The sequence below is a fragment of the Thermobia domestica genome, chromosome 8 (genome assembly GCF_964235325.1).
Source record: "Thermobia domestica chromosome 8, izTheDome1.hap1.1, whole genome shotgun sequence".
Lineage (NCBI taxonomy): Eukaryota > Metazoa > Arthropoda > Insecta > Zygentoma > Lepismatidae > Thermobia > Thermobia domestica.
Window position 1 is genome coordinate 186,587,991 of NC_137461.1, and position 15,533 is coordinate 186,603,523.

The 15,533-nt window shown below is 36.2% G+C and overlaps 1 protein-coding gene across 1 annotated transcript in view; it reads left to right on the top strand.

Annotated features, from left to right (window-relative positions):
- Positions 1-15,533, top strand: part of mTTF (mitochondrial transcription termination factor) — a 100,549-nt gene that overhangs the window by 53,631 nt on the left and 31,385 nt on the right. The window contains exon 3 of the mRNA XM_081769313.1: positions 4,501-4,597. Within this exon, the coding sequence (XP_081625439.1) occupies positions 4,501-4,597 (97 nt within the window). The remainder of the gene's footprint in view (positions 1-4,500; positions 4,598-15,533) is intronic.

A 15,533-nucleotide genomic window follows, 5' to 3' on the forward strand; every position in this document is an offset into this window, starting at 1 on the left:
GTTGTTCGTTCTGAAATCGAGGTAATTTTAAGTGGTAGCTGAAGGCACAAAGATACCTGCGCACAACATCTCTGTAATTTCTGTAATTCCGAACGATTGTTTGTATTCTTGTGTGATTCGTCACATAATTTTTGGAGACAGGATTGCGAATATGTTGGTGACCACCGCGCAACTGAGTAATCATGATTTCTACGTCTCTTTGTTCCTTCTTGATATTTTCAAGGAATCTCCATATTGTTGCATGATGAACGCTCACCATCTTCTGAAACTTCGAATGAAACTCTTCAACGGCGTTTGTGGTTCTTTCTTCGCCTTGAAGTGTGCTGTCATAAACATTCCGCAATTCGAGAGGGAAACGTGGAGGGAGAGGTCCTCTTCTTCCTCTGGCAGGCCTTCCTCTAACGTAATTCGATTCCATGTAAGAAACGACATCTTGAACTGAATCGCTCATATCTTCAGTGATATTAAAAACATCTAACAAGTCATACAATGGAATGAAAGGCAAAGCAAGTAGCATTCGCACTTCGTTTCTCACTCTTGGGCTTTGAGGGTCATTGTATTCCAGTACGAGTCCACGATTACAACATTGACGCCAAATTGCTTGTGTGAAATGGAAAAAGCATCCCTTGACCATTGTATCTGGAAACGCCTCTCGTGCTGCGTTTATATCAGCTGTTTCAAAATCCATTAAGACTTTTGTTGGATGAAGGGGTATTCCATGTTCAGTGCCATAGTTCTTGTGTACTTGGTAAATGCGTGAATATGTATCTTCAGTCTTACTGACAGTGAGACAATATACGAATGGAAAGAAATGGTCCACAAATATACCATGTATTGTAAAAAGCTGCAAAAACAGTCTAGGTACAGTTTTAAACGTACCGTCGGAAAGTATTCTATCACTTTGAGAGAGGAGCACAAAGTCATTATGGGTAAACCACATTAAGATTCGGTTTGGATCATTCAGTCCAGAATCAAACTGGAAAAAGATATCGCCGACCTCACTAACTGTATATGGTGGAACAATCTCACATTGCTGAAGGTTTTGGGGCAGACGAGGATGGTTGTGATGCTGATGACGCCGTACAAACTTCGTCAATGTGTTTCTATCGGGCATTTGTACAAGCACTTCTTCATCTTGAACCCCGATCAATGCGTGCCTCACAATTCCTTGTGGGGGAGCATTAGGATGGGCTTCAGCATTCACTTTCAAAATTGATCTCACTTGACAGATTTTCGATTCTGTAAATGTCGTCCCATGAAAGTGATTATTTGTACCATCTTTAAGAAGTTCCAGTCTGTCATCGTCACAAGTAGTAATGCACCGAGCAGAACAAATTGATCTTTTTTCACAACGCCAATAGCGCTTGGTCTTCTCTGTTACACGAGTGAAAATGGTATATATAACCATTATAACAATAGCTTCTTATTCCTTGAAGAAACGAGAAACGCAGCGTCAGCCATAGTATGTGAGTAAGCAAATCGACTTTTAACTAAAATCGAAGCACACTTCAACACAAGAACGTGAGACAACTTTACATTTTCAATATAATTCAAACACAGCTATTGCCGGCTGCTTAAATTTTAAACTTTGCTTAAATGTTAACGCACAAATATTCTAGTTCAGTCTAAAGTAGAAAACTAAGTTTAATATTGCTAATTAAATAATGCAAAATTGGAGCGCTACATTTAAGAATTACGTTAACATTCTACTCTTAAAATTAATAAATGTGTTCTGCCATCTATTGCTAATAAGTGCAACAAACCAGTCTTAATGGGGAAAAGTAAAATTTATAGAAATTTTTATATTGAAAACACAATGCGAAAGAATTTCTTTAAAAAAAAAAAAAAAAAAAAAAAAAAAAAAAAAAAAAAAGTAGTAGAAGCACAAATACAAACGGAAATGTGCAGCATTATGTTTGGGTTTAAAGGAGCAGGAGCACATATAAAGAAATTATGGATCTTGGTATAAAAATACAGTATTAAACTATTACTGAATAAGCATAATAGTTATCCTTAACATACCAGTATATCTTCATACGATATTTTTATATTAATTTATAAGCATGAAGCATCATTGACCGCAGAAATATACAAATCAAGTATTTTGATAATGGAGCAAAAATGTCAGATCTGTACTTCTATAGCAGTGTAGTAGGTATTTAGCCACAATAATCCTAATCTAAATAACATAACCGTTCTAGGATATTTAATACTGTAGTATAGCCAATAGGGTCTTTGTTTAACGATGGGAGGCCAGCTTTTTCATCTACTTTTTGCGATTTTCTACTTACATTCGGTTGTTTTACGGTTCTGTGCGTTAAGTGAGGTTAGGATAGCTTATTTTCATCACACTTTACTCAAAAATCGATTGCCGGTCACAACTATTATATCAACTCATTTCTCCTTAAATCATCCTTTTTTTGCTAGTTTTGGCATTCATGTCTAAACTGTTACCAGCAACTGTTTTATACACCCCCCAAACAAACAATATTAGGGTGGAATTTTCTATCTCAGTGTATTCCGTACTTTGTATAATCTAGGTGACATCTATTTATGGGATGGTGGTTTATAAAAGGCCTTCTGGAGGATCTTTCCATCTATAAAAAAGAATGCTTGTAGCGACAAAAATAATTATTTACACATTTTATACCCATATCTTTCTAAGATTTTCTAATTTTTAAAAATTTCTATACATTAAATGTTTCAATTTAAATTATTCGAAAAGTTTGTAATAAAAATTACTTTTAGAAAATTTATTTAAAAAAAAAGTTATTGTTTATTTATTTTACTTGTTTGATTTCAATATTTTTGTCCTTGCTACTTGGTTAACATTGACAGGTTCACTGTTTTTGATAGGATTTCTTTATCTGTGCTCTTTTAAAGATGATATGTTGAAGCATAATACAGCATATTTTTGCTAGATTTGGTAGTTTATGTAAAGAAAAAAAAAACTAAAATCAGATTCATTGTCCCTTCATTTAATTTTATTTTCACAACGTGCTCTTGATGATAAACTTTTACGCAAAATGCCGTTACCCTAGCTGCAACCAACGGTGTAAAATGAGTTTTCCAATCAGCCATCTTAGATTCAAAATACGCTGGTGGCTTGATCGCTTCGAGGTTTGTTCCCAGACTCTTTCCTGTCTGAAGCCACAGACCCAAGTGTCTTACATTATACGATAAAATCTGCCTTCAGCTAAATGGAAACATGTCACGATCCTATGAATTTGGGGACAAAAAGCGTGCTAAATTCTATTATTGAGCGGAAACTGTGTTACGCGAACACTGAAAATCAAAATAAGTCTTTTAACGAAAAGTTTTAAGTTCCAAAATCCAGCGTGCTGGAAGATTTTACACATTCTATGCTACAATACACTACATTCTCAGTGAAACAAATTATGATGTGAAAACCAAAACAGACACAACGGATATAGATATCTTAATGTGAAAACCAAAACAGACACAACGGATATAGATATCTTAATTAAGAATTATACGGAAAGTCTGAAAGGAGAAGAGAAAGTGGAGGAAGGAGAGGAATATGACATTATGTTGTAAGAAAAATGTAGAATAAAGACTTTCAACAAACTGCAAAAATTTGAAGGAACTACAATAATTTGCCTTACGTCGAAATGACACTGATATCCTTAGTGTGATTTCTCAGGCTAAAGTGTATGCACATTGTCGAACAGCCAAGCAATAACATGTATAGGAAACCCTCTTTGACTATTGTAAAAAGTAGAAATGTGTACAGAAAACCCTCCTTTACTATTGTAAAAATATTGTTAACGTGTGTACAGTTTTTTGTTCATTGAAAGTTTTTCGTAGTTGAAATAAATGGTGTAAATAAACTAAGTTACGTACAGTATCTTATTTTATCTCGGTATATCTATTATATGCATATGCTTTTTTTTTTTTTTTTTTTTTTTTTTTTCATAGGTCTATTTTTGCGAGTCCCATTCGATTTCGCTAAAGACAGGTTTCACTATATAAGAACTAAGAAGCATAAGTTAAATTTGGACCATAGCAACATCTATTAGAATTGAGACTGTGTTGTCAGTAGTTTTAATCAAGAATTTAATTTGCACTAACCTTATACCTTTCAATTCTTTTAATCACACTGAAAGGTGATATTCTGTGAACGAGTTCTTTGTTTGGTTTTTGTTTCGCGACCATCTTTAAAAGGCAATATTATAATGCAGTGTTTGATATGGACAAATAGAAATGTAATTTCTTGGACTTTAGTCTTAGTGATGCATCAAGAAACCAACGAAGAAAGCATGAGTAGCTCGTGGAATTATGTTACTGAATTACTACTTAAGCAAAATAAGGGTAATTATAAGATATATTAGGATATAAGTTAGTTATATCATTTGATTGAGAACATTAGATCAAACTTTTCTGTTACACATTTAGGTTTATTTAACATTTAAACGAAAGTATACATACTTGTCCAAATTTACATCACCTATCCTGAAGACTCATTTTTGTTCGTTTTAGTGTGAACTGATGGAAGCTTCCAGACTGATTGCTGATTATCCTTTCTTACAATGTATGTCATTTGCACGTCTCCAGTTTCTTCTAAATTTGTTGTTGGGTAAGAAAATTTTTTATTTATTTTGCATTTGGTAGTACTGTCCACAATGTGTAGTAATGTATGAAATATTATTTTCGAGCCTCCATAAAGTGATTTAAGACAGATTCGTCTGGTTTTAAAAGCTAGAAATACTTCGGAGAAAATTGTAGCAGAAAAAGATAAATTTTTGATGTGGAGTGGAACTGTTTCGTATTGATGGTGTTAAAGACAACTAATATTATCTGGGAAATGATAACACAATTAATTAATTAGTTTACATTATTTTATTCAAATTTTGCAAGAAGTGTTGTGAAAATTTAATTTTGTCATCATCTCATAAACTGACATGCACAGTACATGAATCTCTGTTGTTACCTTTTGTAGAAAAGTTGTTTGTTGCATTGTTATCGATGAAATTTTCTGCTTCGTGTTAGAAATAGACCCTATTCTGCTGCATTTCTCTCCGAAACATAGCTGATTATTAAAACCAAGAAGGGTAGCAAACAATACTTCGCCCAGTTAGCGCTCTTTCCTAAAGCGTTTATTAAACAACTCTACATTGCCAGATTTATATATCAAATGATTAGTCATTGAAATTTGTCACAGCGTTTGGAAAGTGTTGTTCTCAAATTATTCTCTAATTTTGTAGTAGGATTATATATAGTGCTCAAATGCCTATATGTAAACGTGTTAGTTCGAAATGATTGCAAGATTGGGATGAAACCTGCACTATGGCTATTGAAGGTGGGCTCTAAGTAAGAAGTCATACTACCATCATGACAGCCATCTTGAATCCAACTAAAATTTTTCAGACACGAATCTGGTATTGAGTTTTACCTAACTTGATTCTTACAAGAGTGATTCAAGATATCAAGGTTGGGAGAGATCAGCACTTACAGTACATGCTTGATGTGATGATCAACTCGCCATTTGAGTACTGCAAGGGTGTTTTTCAATTATTCGTGCACTCTTCTGAGCACATCAGTATCGTCGCTGGTACAGGCGTGCGTCATGCATTGTTGCAGTTCAGGGATGTTGGTTCATTTTGAACTGGTACGCCATTGCTTTTACGTGTTCTCACTAGTAAAAGAGTTTAGTGCGTTAGGTCTGAGGATCGCAATGGCTACTTCATTGGCCCACGTCAGCCGATCCAGTGGCGAGAGAACTGTTTATCTACGAGGTGTAATTGGAAAGTTTTAAGACTGGGCTTGTAATTTAAAAATGGCAGAAGCTACAGGCTGTTGTGATGGATCTCCTTCAAAGTAGTCCCCTGCTGAATCAACACACCGATTCCAACGGTGTTTCCACTTCTGGAAGCATTCCTGAAAATTATTTTCCGTGATGGTGTAAAGCGCGCTCTCCGTATTTGCTTGAATGTCCTCAATTGAGTAAAATATCTTCCCTTTTAATGACAATTTTAATTTAGAAAGATCATGGGTTCGACTCCAGCCCCCGCCAAGTAAACTTTGTGGTGGACAAACACCATGTGCGTGGGTTTTCTCTGGGTTCTCCCGTTTCCTCCCACTTTCTTCATTCGACCATTTCATTCATTACTAATCATCACCGTCTCCTTTAGCCTAACCAGCATAACCGTGGGACGTAAAACTCAGATTTCATTTCATTTTTCAATTTAGGAAAGAGATATAAATCGGACGGGGCCAAATCTGGAGAATACGGGGGTTGCGGAAGCACAGGAATGTTGAATTTGGCCAAAAAATTCCTGGATCGAGAACGCACAATGCGCTGGTGCATTGTTGTGGTGGAGAATCCAATTCTTTCCAGAGGGTAGGTCTTTTCCGCCGCACATTTTCGCACAGATGCTGAAGGACACTTTTGTAGTATTCCTGGTTGACTGTCCCTTAGGAGCAAATTCATGATGCACGATATCCTTAGAATCGAAAAACAAAGAACCAACATTGTCTTCACATTCGACCGACTTTGTCGCGCTTTCTTTGGTCTTGGTGAAACTGGGTTCTTCCACTAAGAAGATTGGGCCTTTGTTTCATCACCTGTTATTACCCTATTCAAGAAATCTGAGTCCATTTTGCGCACTTAAAAATTCGCCAAGACACACACACACGCCCGCACTCAACTGGTCGCTACGCCGTACTAAATAAAGATATCTCGGTGCATGTTTCAACATGTCTCAAGGGGACACCAAGCCACCGCGTCCATGCTAACAGGCGATTATATCTACTCGTCCTGAGCAATGTTGACAACTGTCCTTAAACTTTCCAATCACACCACGTAACTACTGTCAGACATGTACCTCATAACGCGGAAGCGCACTGTTATACTGAATCTACATTGGGAATGCACCTTCTGGATTCGGAAGTAATGGAAACACTTTTACGTGCAACAGGTTCCCATATCGGCCACAATTCAATGTCCCTTCATTGAACATGGACTCACAATGCATGTACTCCATATCCACACTACATCATAAGTTTCTGTTCACCCACATGTTAACCCGCTTTAGTCCAATGTGCGTTCTTGCCCCTGATCAGTATTTGTGGTTCTGTTTGTTTGTCTCATCTTCGGGAGGGAAAGTGCCTTGTCTCTGAAAAAACACGTCGTGCAGAAAGTGTGTAGTAACATAATATTACTACCTTGTCCATTGACAGAACTCTAATTATTGGAGTCGACCCTGGTTAGATATTACTGTAATTGGTTATTTCTGTCACTGTAATGTTCTTAGTTTGCAACACTGAATAATATATGTAGTGGTAAGTTTTATGTGGTATGTGGTAGTAATAGGTACTAGCCACACGTAGTGCCAATTGAAGAAAATATATCTTTATCTGGCTTTGGTAAACTGTTTATCTTGTGGTATTGCAGGGTATGTCAAACAATGTTCCCTTTCGATCGTATAAAATTCCAACGCCTTTTATCATTTTATCTGTTAGAACGTTACAAGAAAAACGGTCTCTTTATTTCATCTTTTCAGAGATAAAAATCAAATAATAATACAGTGGTGTATTTAGGATTTTGTTTCGGGGAGCACTATGCACAACATGTGAATAAGCACGTATATTTTTCCTTTTGGGTGCTGACAAATTTTAATGAAGTTTTATATATAACAAATTTATTTCGGGGGCGGGGGAGTTGAGCTCGATAGCCACCCCCTAAATACGCCAATATATATATATATATATATATATATATATATATATATATATATATATATATATATATATATATATATATATATATATATATATATGTATGTATGTATGTATGTATGTGTGTGTGTGTGTGTGTGTGTGTGTACACACACACATGTTACAGTTCACTTTTCCCGTAAACTATAACAATATAGTTTTATATGTTCGTATAGACATAAATACGTATATATTATATTAAGATTTTTACATTGAGAATCTTACGGGTTATTTTCGGGAGGAGGAGGAAGTATTCTGGTCTGCTTATTCTTAATCTGCGCCAGCTGGTGAACACAACTTCCGTTGACAATGTTTACGATTTGGTATTACACATACTCTTGTTTTACCGGTATTTAGGCTTGCTTCTTAGGCTATAAATTCCATTTATTGCAAGTAAATTGGGGTCCAGAGGACAGTTATGACATTGATTGGACATGCAGAGCAGAAACACGTTATTAATATACCAGGAGCGTCATTTCAGATTTTGTTTGGGGGGGCAAGACCCCTTGATTTAAGTAAAATTTCTCGTTTTTCACTGATTTACCATTATTCTTTTGATAAAATCTATATAAATTTCAAACTCAGGGGAGGGCAATTGCCCCTTCCTATCCCCCCTAAATGACGCCCCTGTAATGTACATGTTAAAGAACCGAGTAAAGAATTGTATTGTTGGAGTAGACCTAGGTGCAAGGTACGTGTAGTTAATTTCTATAGGATTTTTCCTCTATAAAATTAACAAATTTAATTTCACTTAGATCAGGTAGAAACTTACGAACTTTTTAATATGATTGTTGAGGTCAGGTGATGGTTTTAATAGTGATAGCGATGGCTAAGAGTCAACGAATATTATTTATTTACATACCTGCCTGATGTCGGAAACAGGAAGTTTGGTAATTCAAATTAAGTATAAAATTTATAATGGGTATACATAATAGTAATAAAATTGGGTTGCTAAATTTAAATTAGAAATTTAGGAAATTAAATAATACTAAATTTAATAATAAAGCGAATATATATTGAAGTATATAATGATAGTAATAGTTGTCGCAGAGGATGCTACAATATCCGGTGCAGTGAAAATAAACTAGAAGGTGAAGTAAGTTTCTTTATGTAGACAGTACCTAGAAATTGAAAAGTATCGCCGCAAAAAGTGCTATTCGGCCAAAAACCTTATAAAAATTAAAATCAGGACAACCTTCAGATCATTTGGACATATGGGTACTTGCCAGTTAAGTGTTAAAACATAAAACTTTCAGTATTAACTTCTCCGGTATTGGTAACCATTAAGAGTAGCCATCTTGTCAGTAAATGTAAATTTGTGTAAAAGTGAGTTTTGTTATTCAGAAAAATCTTCATGGTGATGATGGATTTAGGGGAGAACGCTAAATGCTCCACCATGAGCAATTATTCAGAAACACGGAATACGTTATTGGATATCAGATTTAATTAACTCGGAAAATCTGTGAATCAAATTATGATGTCCGTTATATTCGATAATTGAATAGTGCTCTGAATGCTGTTAATTAGAATACTTGAATCTTGACCGGGATATCAATTATCTCATATGCTACTTTAAGTTCATTCTAGGTAATAATAATAATGATAATTTTATACGTCGTTCACGGAGAATACCTATAAGGGTGCTATAATTTTATTTTTTTTCTTGAGTACTTTAAATATGTCCATAATATATTTAGGTTAAGTTAGATTAGGTTAGGGCTTCTATTAGTTAGTAATATATATTTGTTTTGAATGTGTTATAATGCAATAATTGCATGTGGCAAAAGGTAGCGACAATTTGAATGCAAATAGTGAAATATAAGAATATGTTTTAAATATGTGAACCACATGTTGAAGGAAAGAGATTTAATAATAATAATAAAAAAAGGAAAATATGTGAGTTGATATTACCGTGAACGATTGCAGACTATGATACGGATATAATTTATATGTTTATAATATATGGAATGCTTGAATGGAACTGTGCCTAGACTGACCTAAACTGTTAAATACTGTAGTTTTCAACTAACTACTTAAATAATTAGAAATATGTTTAACAGCGATAATTTATTGTGATATCTTATATACAGTGAAATACAGAAATAAACTGTTCATAGAAAGTCGGCATCAGAGAATAACAATAACTAGAATGTAATAAAATCATTTGTTGTTAAAATTATAAGCTTCCTCTTGGAATTAATGACAATAGTTTTGTATAGTTTTTTTTTCTTTTCTTCTTGTCTTCTATTGATGTTTGAGTTTTCCTTTTTCTGTTAACAAAAAGAAATAAATGTTTTACTAATTTTCAAAAATCCCCTTTCATTAATATACATATATATATAATCTGAGTAAAATAGTAGTTCATGGGATGACTGGGTACAGGCCTAAGGATAAGATGTTTATTAGACTGCTTATCGGAATGCCATTACCACAAGTTTTTGGATGTACAGGTAAATAATGTGTTATTTTCTCTAAGATTGAAAACCGTTGCGCATAACAATAACAGTAATAAATTATAGCATATTTGTTTGGAATGTAAAAAAAAAAAAAAAAAAAAAAAATCTGTAACTATAAAGACGACTAAATCATTTAGGATTCATAAAATTAATTTATTTTTTTTTCGGGAAACAGTAATGCTATAAAGTGACATCACCAGCTAGATTTACTTAGTTTTTTTAATGTCGGAAAGTGCCTGCAATAATGTATAAGGTGTAACAGAATACATGTTACAACACTTGCAAGGTGAATCTGCTCATGCAAACAAAAAAAATAATTCCATTAAACATTTGCTCAAAATCACTGAATTTCAGGTACAGGCTGCCGAAAGTGAGAAAATGAACTATGGAAGTGATTATCTTCAAAACTAGTAGCCATAGAGCTAAGGCGGCTTGTTATCGTGTTAGACTTATAATCTACTCTATCCGAAAATCCATTATTCAGAATCTTTTATTTGCAGCGCAAGGGATTCTCCCACAGGAAATTATGAATTCCGTAATATTCCGTTAAGAAAGGTAATTCCAATTTATGAACTATGGAATGATGTTCAAGCAAGTAACGGGAAGTTCATTCAAAGAACATTGATACCTTGAACAGAATCAAGATAGTGAAGTATTTTTTGATTGTTGTGCGTGGTTGCATAACTACGGCAGGAAAGACTAGCGGTAAAATAAAATAAAATAAATTCTTTAGTTTGATGTCTCCATGTTGCCCTGGGGCTGAAAGAAACAAGTTGCTAATGGAAGTTATTGATTATGAAGGAATTGGTTTAGTATAAATATGATAGGAAACGGGTGTTGGGGATCACGGTGTTTCAGTTGTAGAGCGTTCACCTCTGGTGCGTGGAGTCCCTGGTTCGATCTGGTGAACAGACAGACACCGTGTGCGTGTGTTTTCTCGCGGTCCTCCCACTTCATTCATTCCACCATTATTAGCCATCAAATCATCACCTTACATAATTGAGATATGTTATAAAGCGGGAGTTGCCCCCTTCTCCTCCCCGCAAAAAAAAAAAAAAAAAAATCACGGACATAATGCTACTCACCAAAAGCTCACTTCCTCTGGGTTCGAAATTGTGTTTCCCTTCCAGATAAGTGAACCCTCTATCACTGAGACATCATGCCTCCCAACTTTTTCTTGTAGCGGACAAAATGTTGAGAACGGATGGGACACAATGGCATATGTGAACAATGAAACAGGCTTTCTGACAAAATGTCGAAAACAGATGTGTTAAGGAGGCTGACATTCCGAAACCATGTTACATGAACCTTCGAGATGGACCCTGGTAAAAACGACAATAATACAGTAGTATGGTGGCAGGTGGTCAAGAAAGGATCACAACATAAACTATTCAAGTGTGCAAAGATCGAACGTATAAAATGAGTCCCACTGTATTACCATGGGGATTGACTCCCTGAGATTGCCTTCGGTATAATACTGAATTGTATTACAAAGTTACTTACCTTTACAAGATAGAGAAAATAAAGAACACCTCAGATACGATGTTAAAATTGTCCCTCATTGGCCTCATCACACAGATGGCATTGGCGATTGTTTTTCTGGCTTGGGACACCAACAGAAATAAATCCAATATAGCTAAGTCGGATGAGTGTGGTGGCCAAGGCACATTTTTACTGTGGCCAATCCAAATATTTGATTGCGGAAGTCTCTAATATTCATGCCAAAATATGCAAGTGCGCCATCGTTTCGAAACTATAGTCGCTACCTAATTGCTAATGGCAAATTGCCTTAAAATTCCGGCAAGACATCACATAGAAATGAAATGAAATCTTTACGTTTTACGTCCCACGCTATGCCGGTTAGGCTAAAGGAGACGGTGATGATGAGAAATGAGTGAAATGGTGGAATGAAGAAAGTGAGAGGAAACGGGAGAACCCCGAGAAAACCCACGAGCACGGTGTTTGTCCACCACAAAGTCCACACGGCGCGAGCTGGGATTGAACCAGGGACCCCAAGCACCGGAGGTAAACGTTCTACCACTGAGCCACCGCGCCCCCGACGTCACATAGAAATGTACGGTAATTGCCATCACAGAGGTGGGTAAGAAACAAATAGAGAGCAATCTGGTTGTCCTGTATTTCACCACACTGTACATTTAGTGAAAAATTGTGCTGATGGTGTTGCATAAGAGTAGCATACAGTTCAATAACATCCCAATCAACTGTTGTGCTTGTTCAACATGTCTGTCCTAGTTGCCTCTTTGGTACACAAAAATATAGATAGAAAGTCCGGTATAGCAACAGTTTTCTGAAGAAACTATTGGGAAATGCATGATCACGATGAAATTCTTCCTGTAGCGATAAACTCTGCATCATACACACTTATAATGGGTACATTTCTTCTTCATACATGACACGTCACACATTGAGATGGTGAGCATTCAGCGCCCGGACTGTAGTGCGTATTCTACTATCAGAACGCGTCCCTATCGATGCAGATACTTTGATCCATACACAAAGTACGAGGTCATATGTTCTCATCTTGACAGTGAAGGAGATCTACTGTCTCGAAGGCGAATATCAAGTAACTGATAAAAGATGTGAGACTATAACCTCTGTTTTTGGAACCGTTCACCTTACATATGCTCGCTTCCCCGCTACTACTTGATGCTTCTCCGTAAATAAAGTGCATATCTGACAGAGGAGAGTTCACCATCCGAGCTACTGTAAATATTAGTATTTTAAGACAAGAGATCCAGAGATGTACGACACTGTCATAATCAATAGTGATAATTGGCCACGTTAACTTTTCCGACGCTGTTAAGCCATATTATCATAAGAAACATCTTCTGCGCAGACACGATGTTCAAACGGAAAGCTCCAGAGATAATTGCTCCTACTAGCAACTTACACTATGATTGCCCCTACTGGGAGACTCACTTTATGCACCCGATCTTTGCGCATTTGGACAGTCCATGTAACTCTGCCTTTGTGGTCCGCATCCCGTCGCACTTCTGTAGTATGGTTCTCTTCTCAGTATTAGCCTCGAAGGTCATGTTTCCAAGCTCTCCGATGTGTCTACCTCCTTAACACCGACTTTTTCATGGGGCCGCAGTTGCTCACTAGCAGAGCGTTCACCTCTGGTGCGTGGGGTCCCAAGTTTGATCCTCGCTCAAGCCAAGTGAACTTTGTGGTGGAAAAACACCTTGTGCGTGGGTTTTTTCGGGGCTCTCCCGTTTCCTCCCACTTTCTTCATTCCACCATTTCACTCATTTCTAATCATCACCGTCTCCTTTAGCCTAGCCGGCATGGGACGTTAAACTCGCCCAAAGATTTTTTCCAACTTTTTGATACATCGTCGTTTTTGCTTCTACACGTCATGACCTCCCATACATTGTAAACACAATCTTCTGTCTGTTACGTGAAGGGGTTTCGGCGATTCACGGTAACTCATTGGTAGAACGTTCATCTCTACTATAACAGGACCCAATTTCTCTCCCACGATAAGTGAGCTTTTGGTGGATAACGTCATGTCCATGAGTTTCTTTGGAGGAGGGAGGGGGTTGATCCTATATTCTTACTTTAACGATTGTTTCATAATCCATAATTTTCATGAAGAATCTATTTTCTTTAGACCATGACATAATCGTGGACAGTAAACTAAAAATTTTATTAGATTTAATTTTATCCACTACAGCCAATCTCTACTGTAGTTAGGCAACCAGGCACAACAATCCAAAAATGCGTCGTCACCTTAATTCTGTTCAATATATCAATGTTCTGTGAACTGTTTTATTTTTTACTTGTTTGAACGTCATTCCATGCGTCATGAATCGAACTTACCTTTCTTAATGGAATGTCCAGAAATCCTTTGCGCTGCCAATAGAAGACTCTGAATAATGAAATTTTGGATAGAACAGATTATAAGTCTGAGACGATAACATGTTGCCTTAGCTTTGTGGCTACACGTTTTAGAAATTTCATTTCCGAAGTTCATTTTCTCATGTTTTCGGCAGCCTGTAACCCTGACACTAAGTGATTCTGAGCAAATGTTTAATTTAATTTTTGCTTGATTATGTGAGTAGATTCACCTCACAAGCGTTGTAACATGTATTTTGTTACACTCCCTCTATATAAAAGCTTCCTATTAACATGTGTTCTTAGCCAATTGGATCGAGTTTCAGCTTTCTATTCTTTATTTCTCAGAGATCAATCTTAATGTTGTCCTCCTTATTCCTAATAATCTTTTTGCAAGTGTGTTGTCAGTTAAAATTTTGAAAGCGTTTCTGATGTCTTCCATTCTGACTACATGATCTGCCCACGTAAGCCTCCTAGACGTGATTGACTCTAACAATGTTTGATAAATGGTATAAATTATGCAGTTCCTTGTTACGAAGATTCCACCATTCCCTATTCCCGTTCCTCTTGAGTTTGAATATTCGTATTAGGTTTTTATCCTCAAATACTCTCAGTCCTCGTTCTTTCTTCAAAGTTAAGTGACCATGTTTCGCATCCATAGAGTACAACAGGCATAATTATCGTTTTGTATATTTTGAGCTTTAAACTCTTCAACGAAATTTTGCAAAGATAAAAGAATTTGGATTGAAAAATAACACGGGTTTCGTGCTGTCAGTAGACGTTTAATTTCTTCGATGAATATGTTGTTGGTGTGTTATACATCATATGCTCGTGTAGCTCAGTGTAAGATAAGTATTTTAACCATTGGAGGCATCTATATAATATATCTAATAGACAGCATTGGCTCAGTGGTAGAGCGTTCACCTCTGATACATAGGATCATGTTGCGATCCCATCTCGCACTAAGTGGGCTTTGTGGAGGACAGTCACCGTGTACATGGGTTTCTAGGGGTTCCCGTTTCCTCCTACTTTCTTCATTCCACCATTCTTTATTCATTTCCATCATACCGTCTCCTTTAACCTACACGACATAACCATTAAACGTAAAACTGAAAGATTTATTTTTTTCATCTGGCATCTGCACTTTTACGTTTGACTATTAAAAAACGAACTAATAACGAACGAACTAATTAAAAAAACGAACTTTTTATTCTAGCAACATTGGTTGAACAAGGTTGTTTTGGTTTGAGTGGCTCTTCAATATTTAACTGTATCAAGTGGATTTTTGTTTTATAGAAGAGATTTAATGATGCTGAATGATGTATGAATGTTCAGTGAGTAACACTAAGGGGCCGTGTGCTTGAACGTGAAATAACAGAATGAATATATTAAAGAAAGTATGAGTGCCTGACTGGATGAACCCATAAACAAGGTAGGGCCACCTTCGTGTTCTTTGTATTGATAACTTTTCAAATTAGTTAT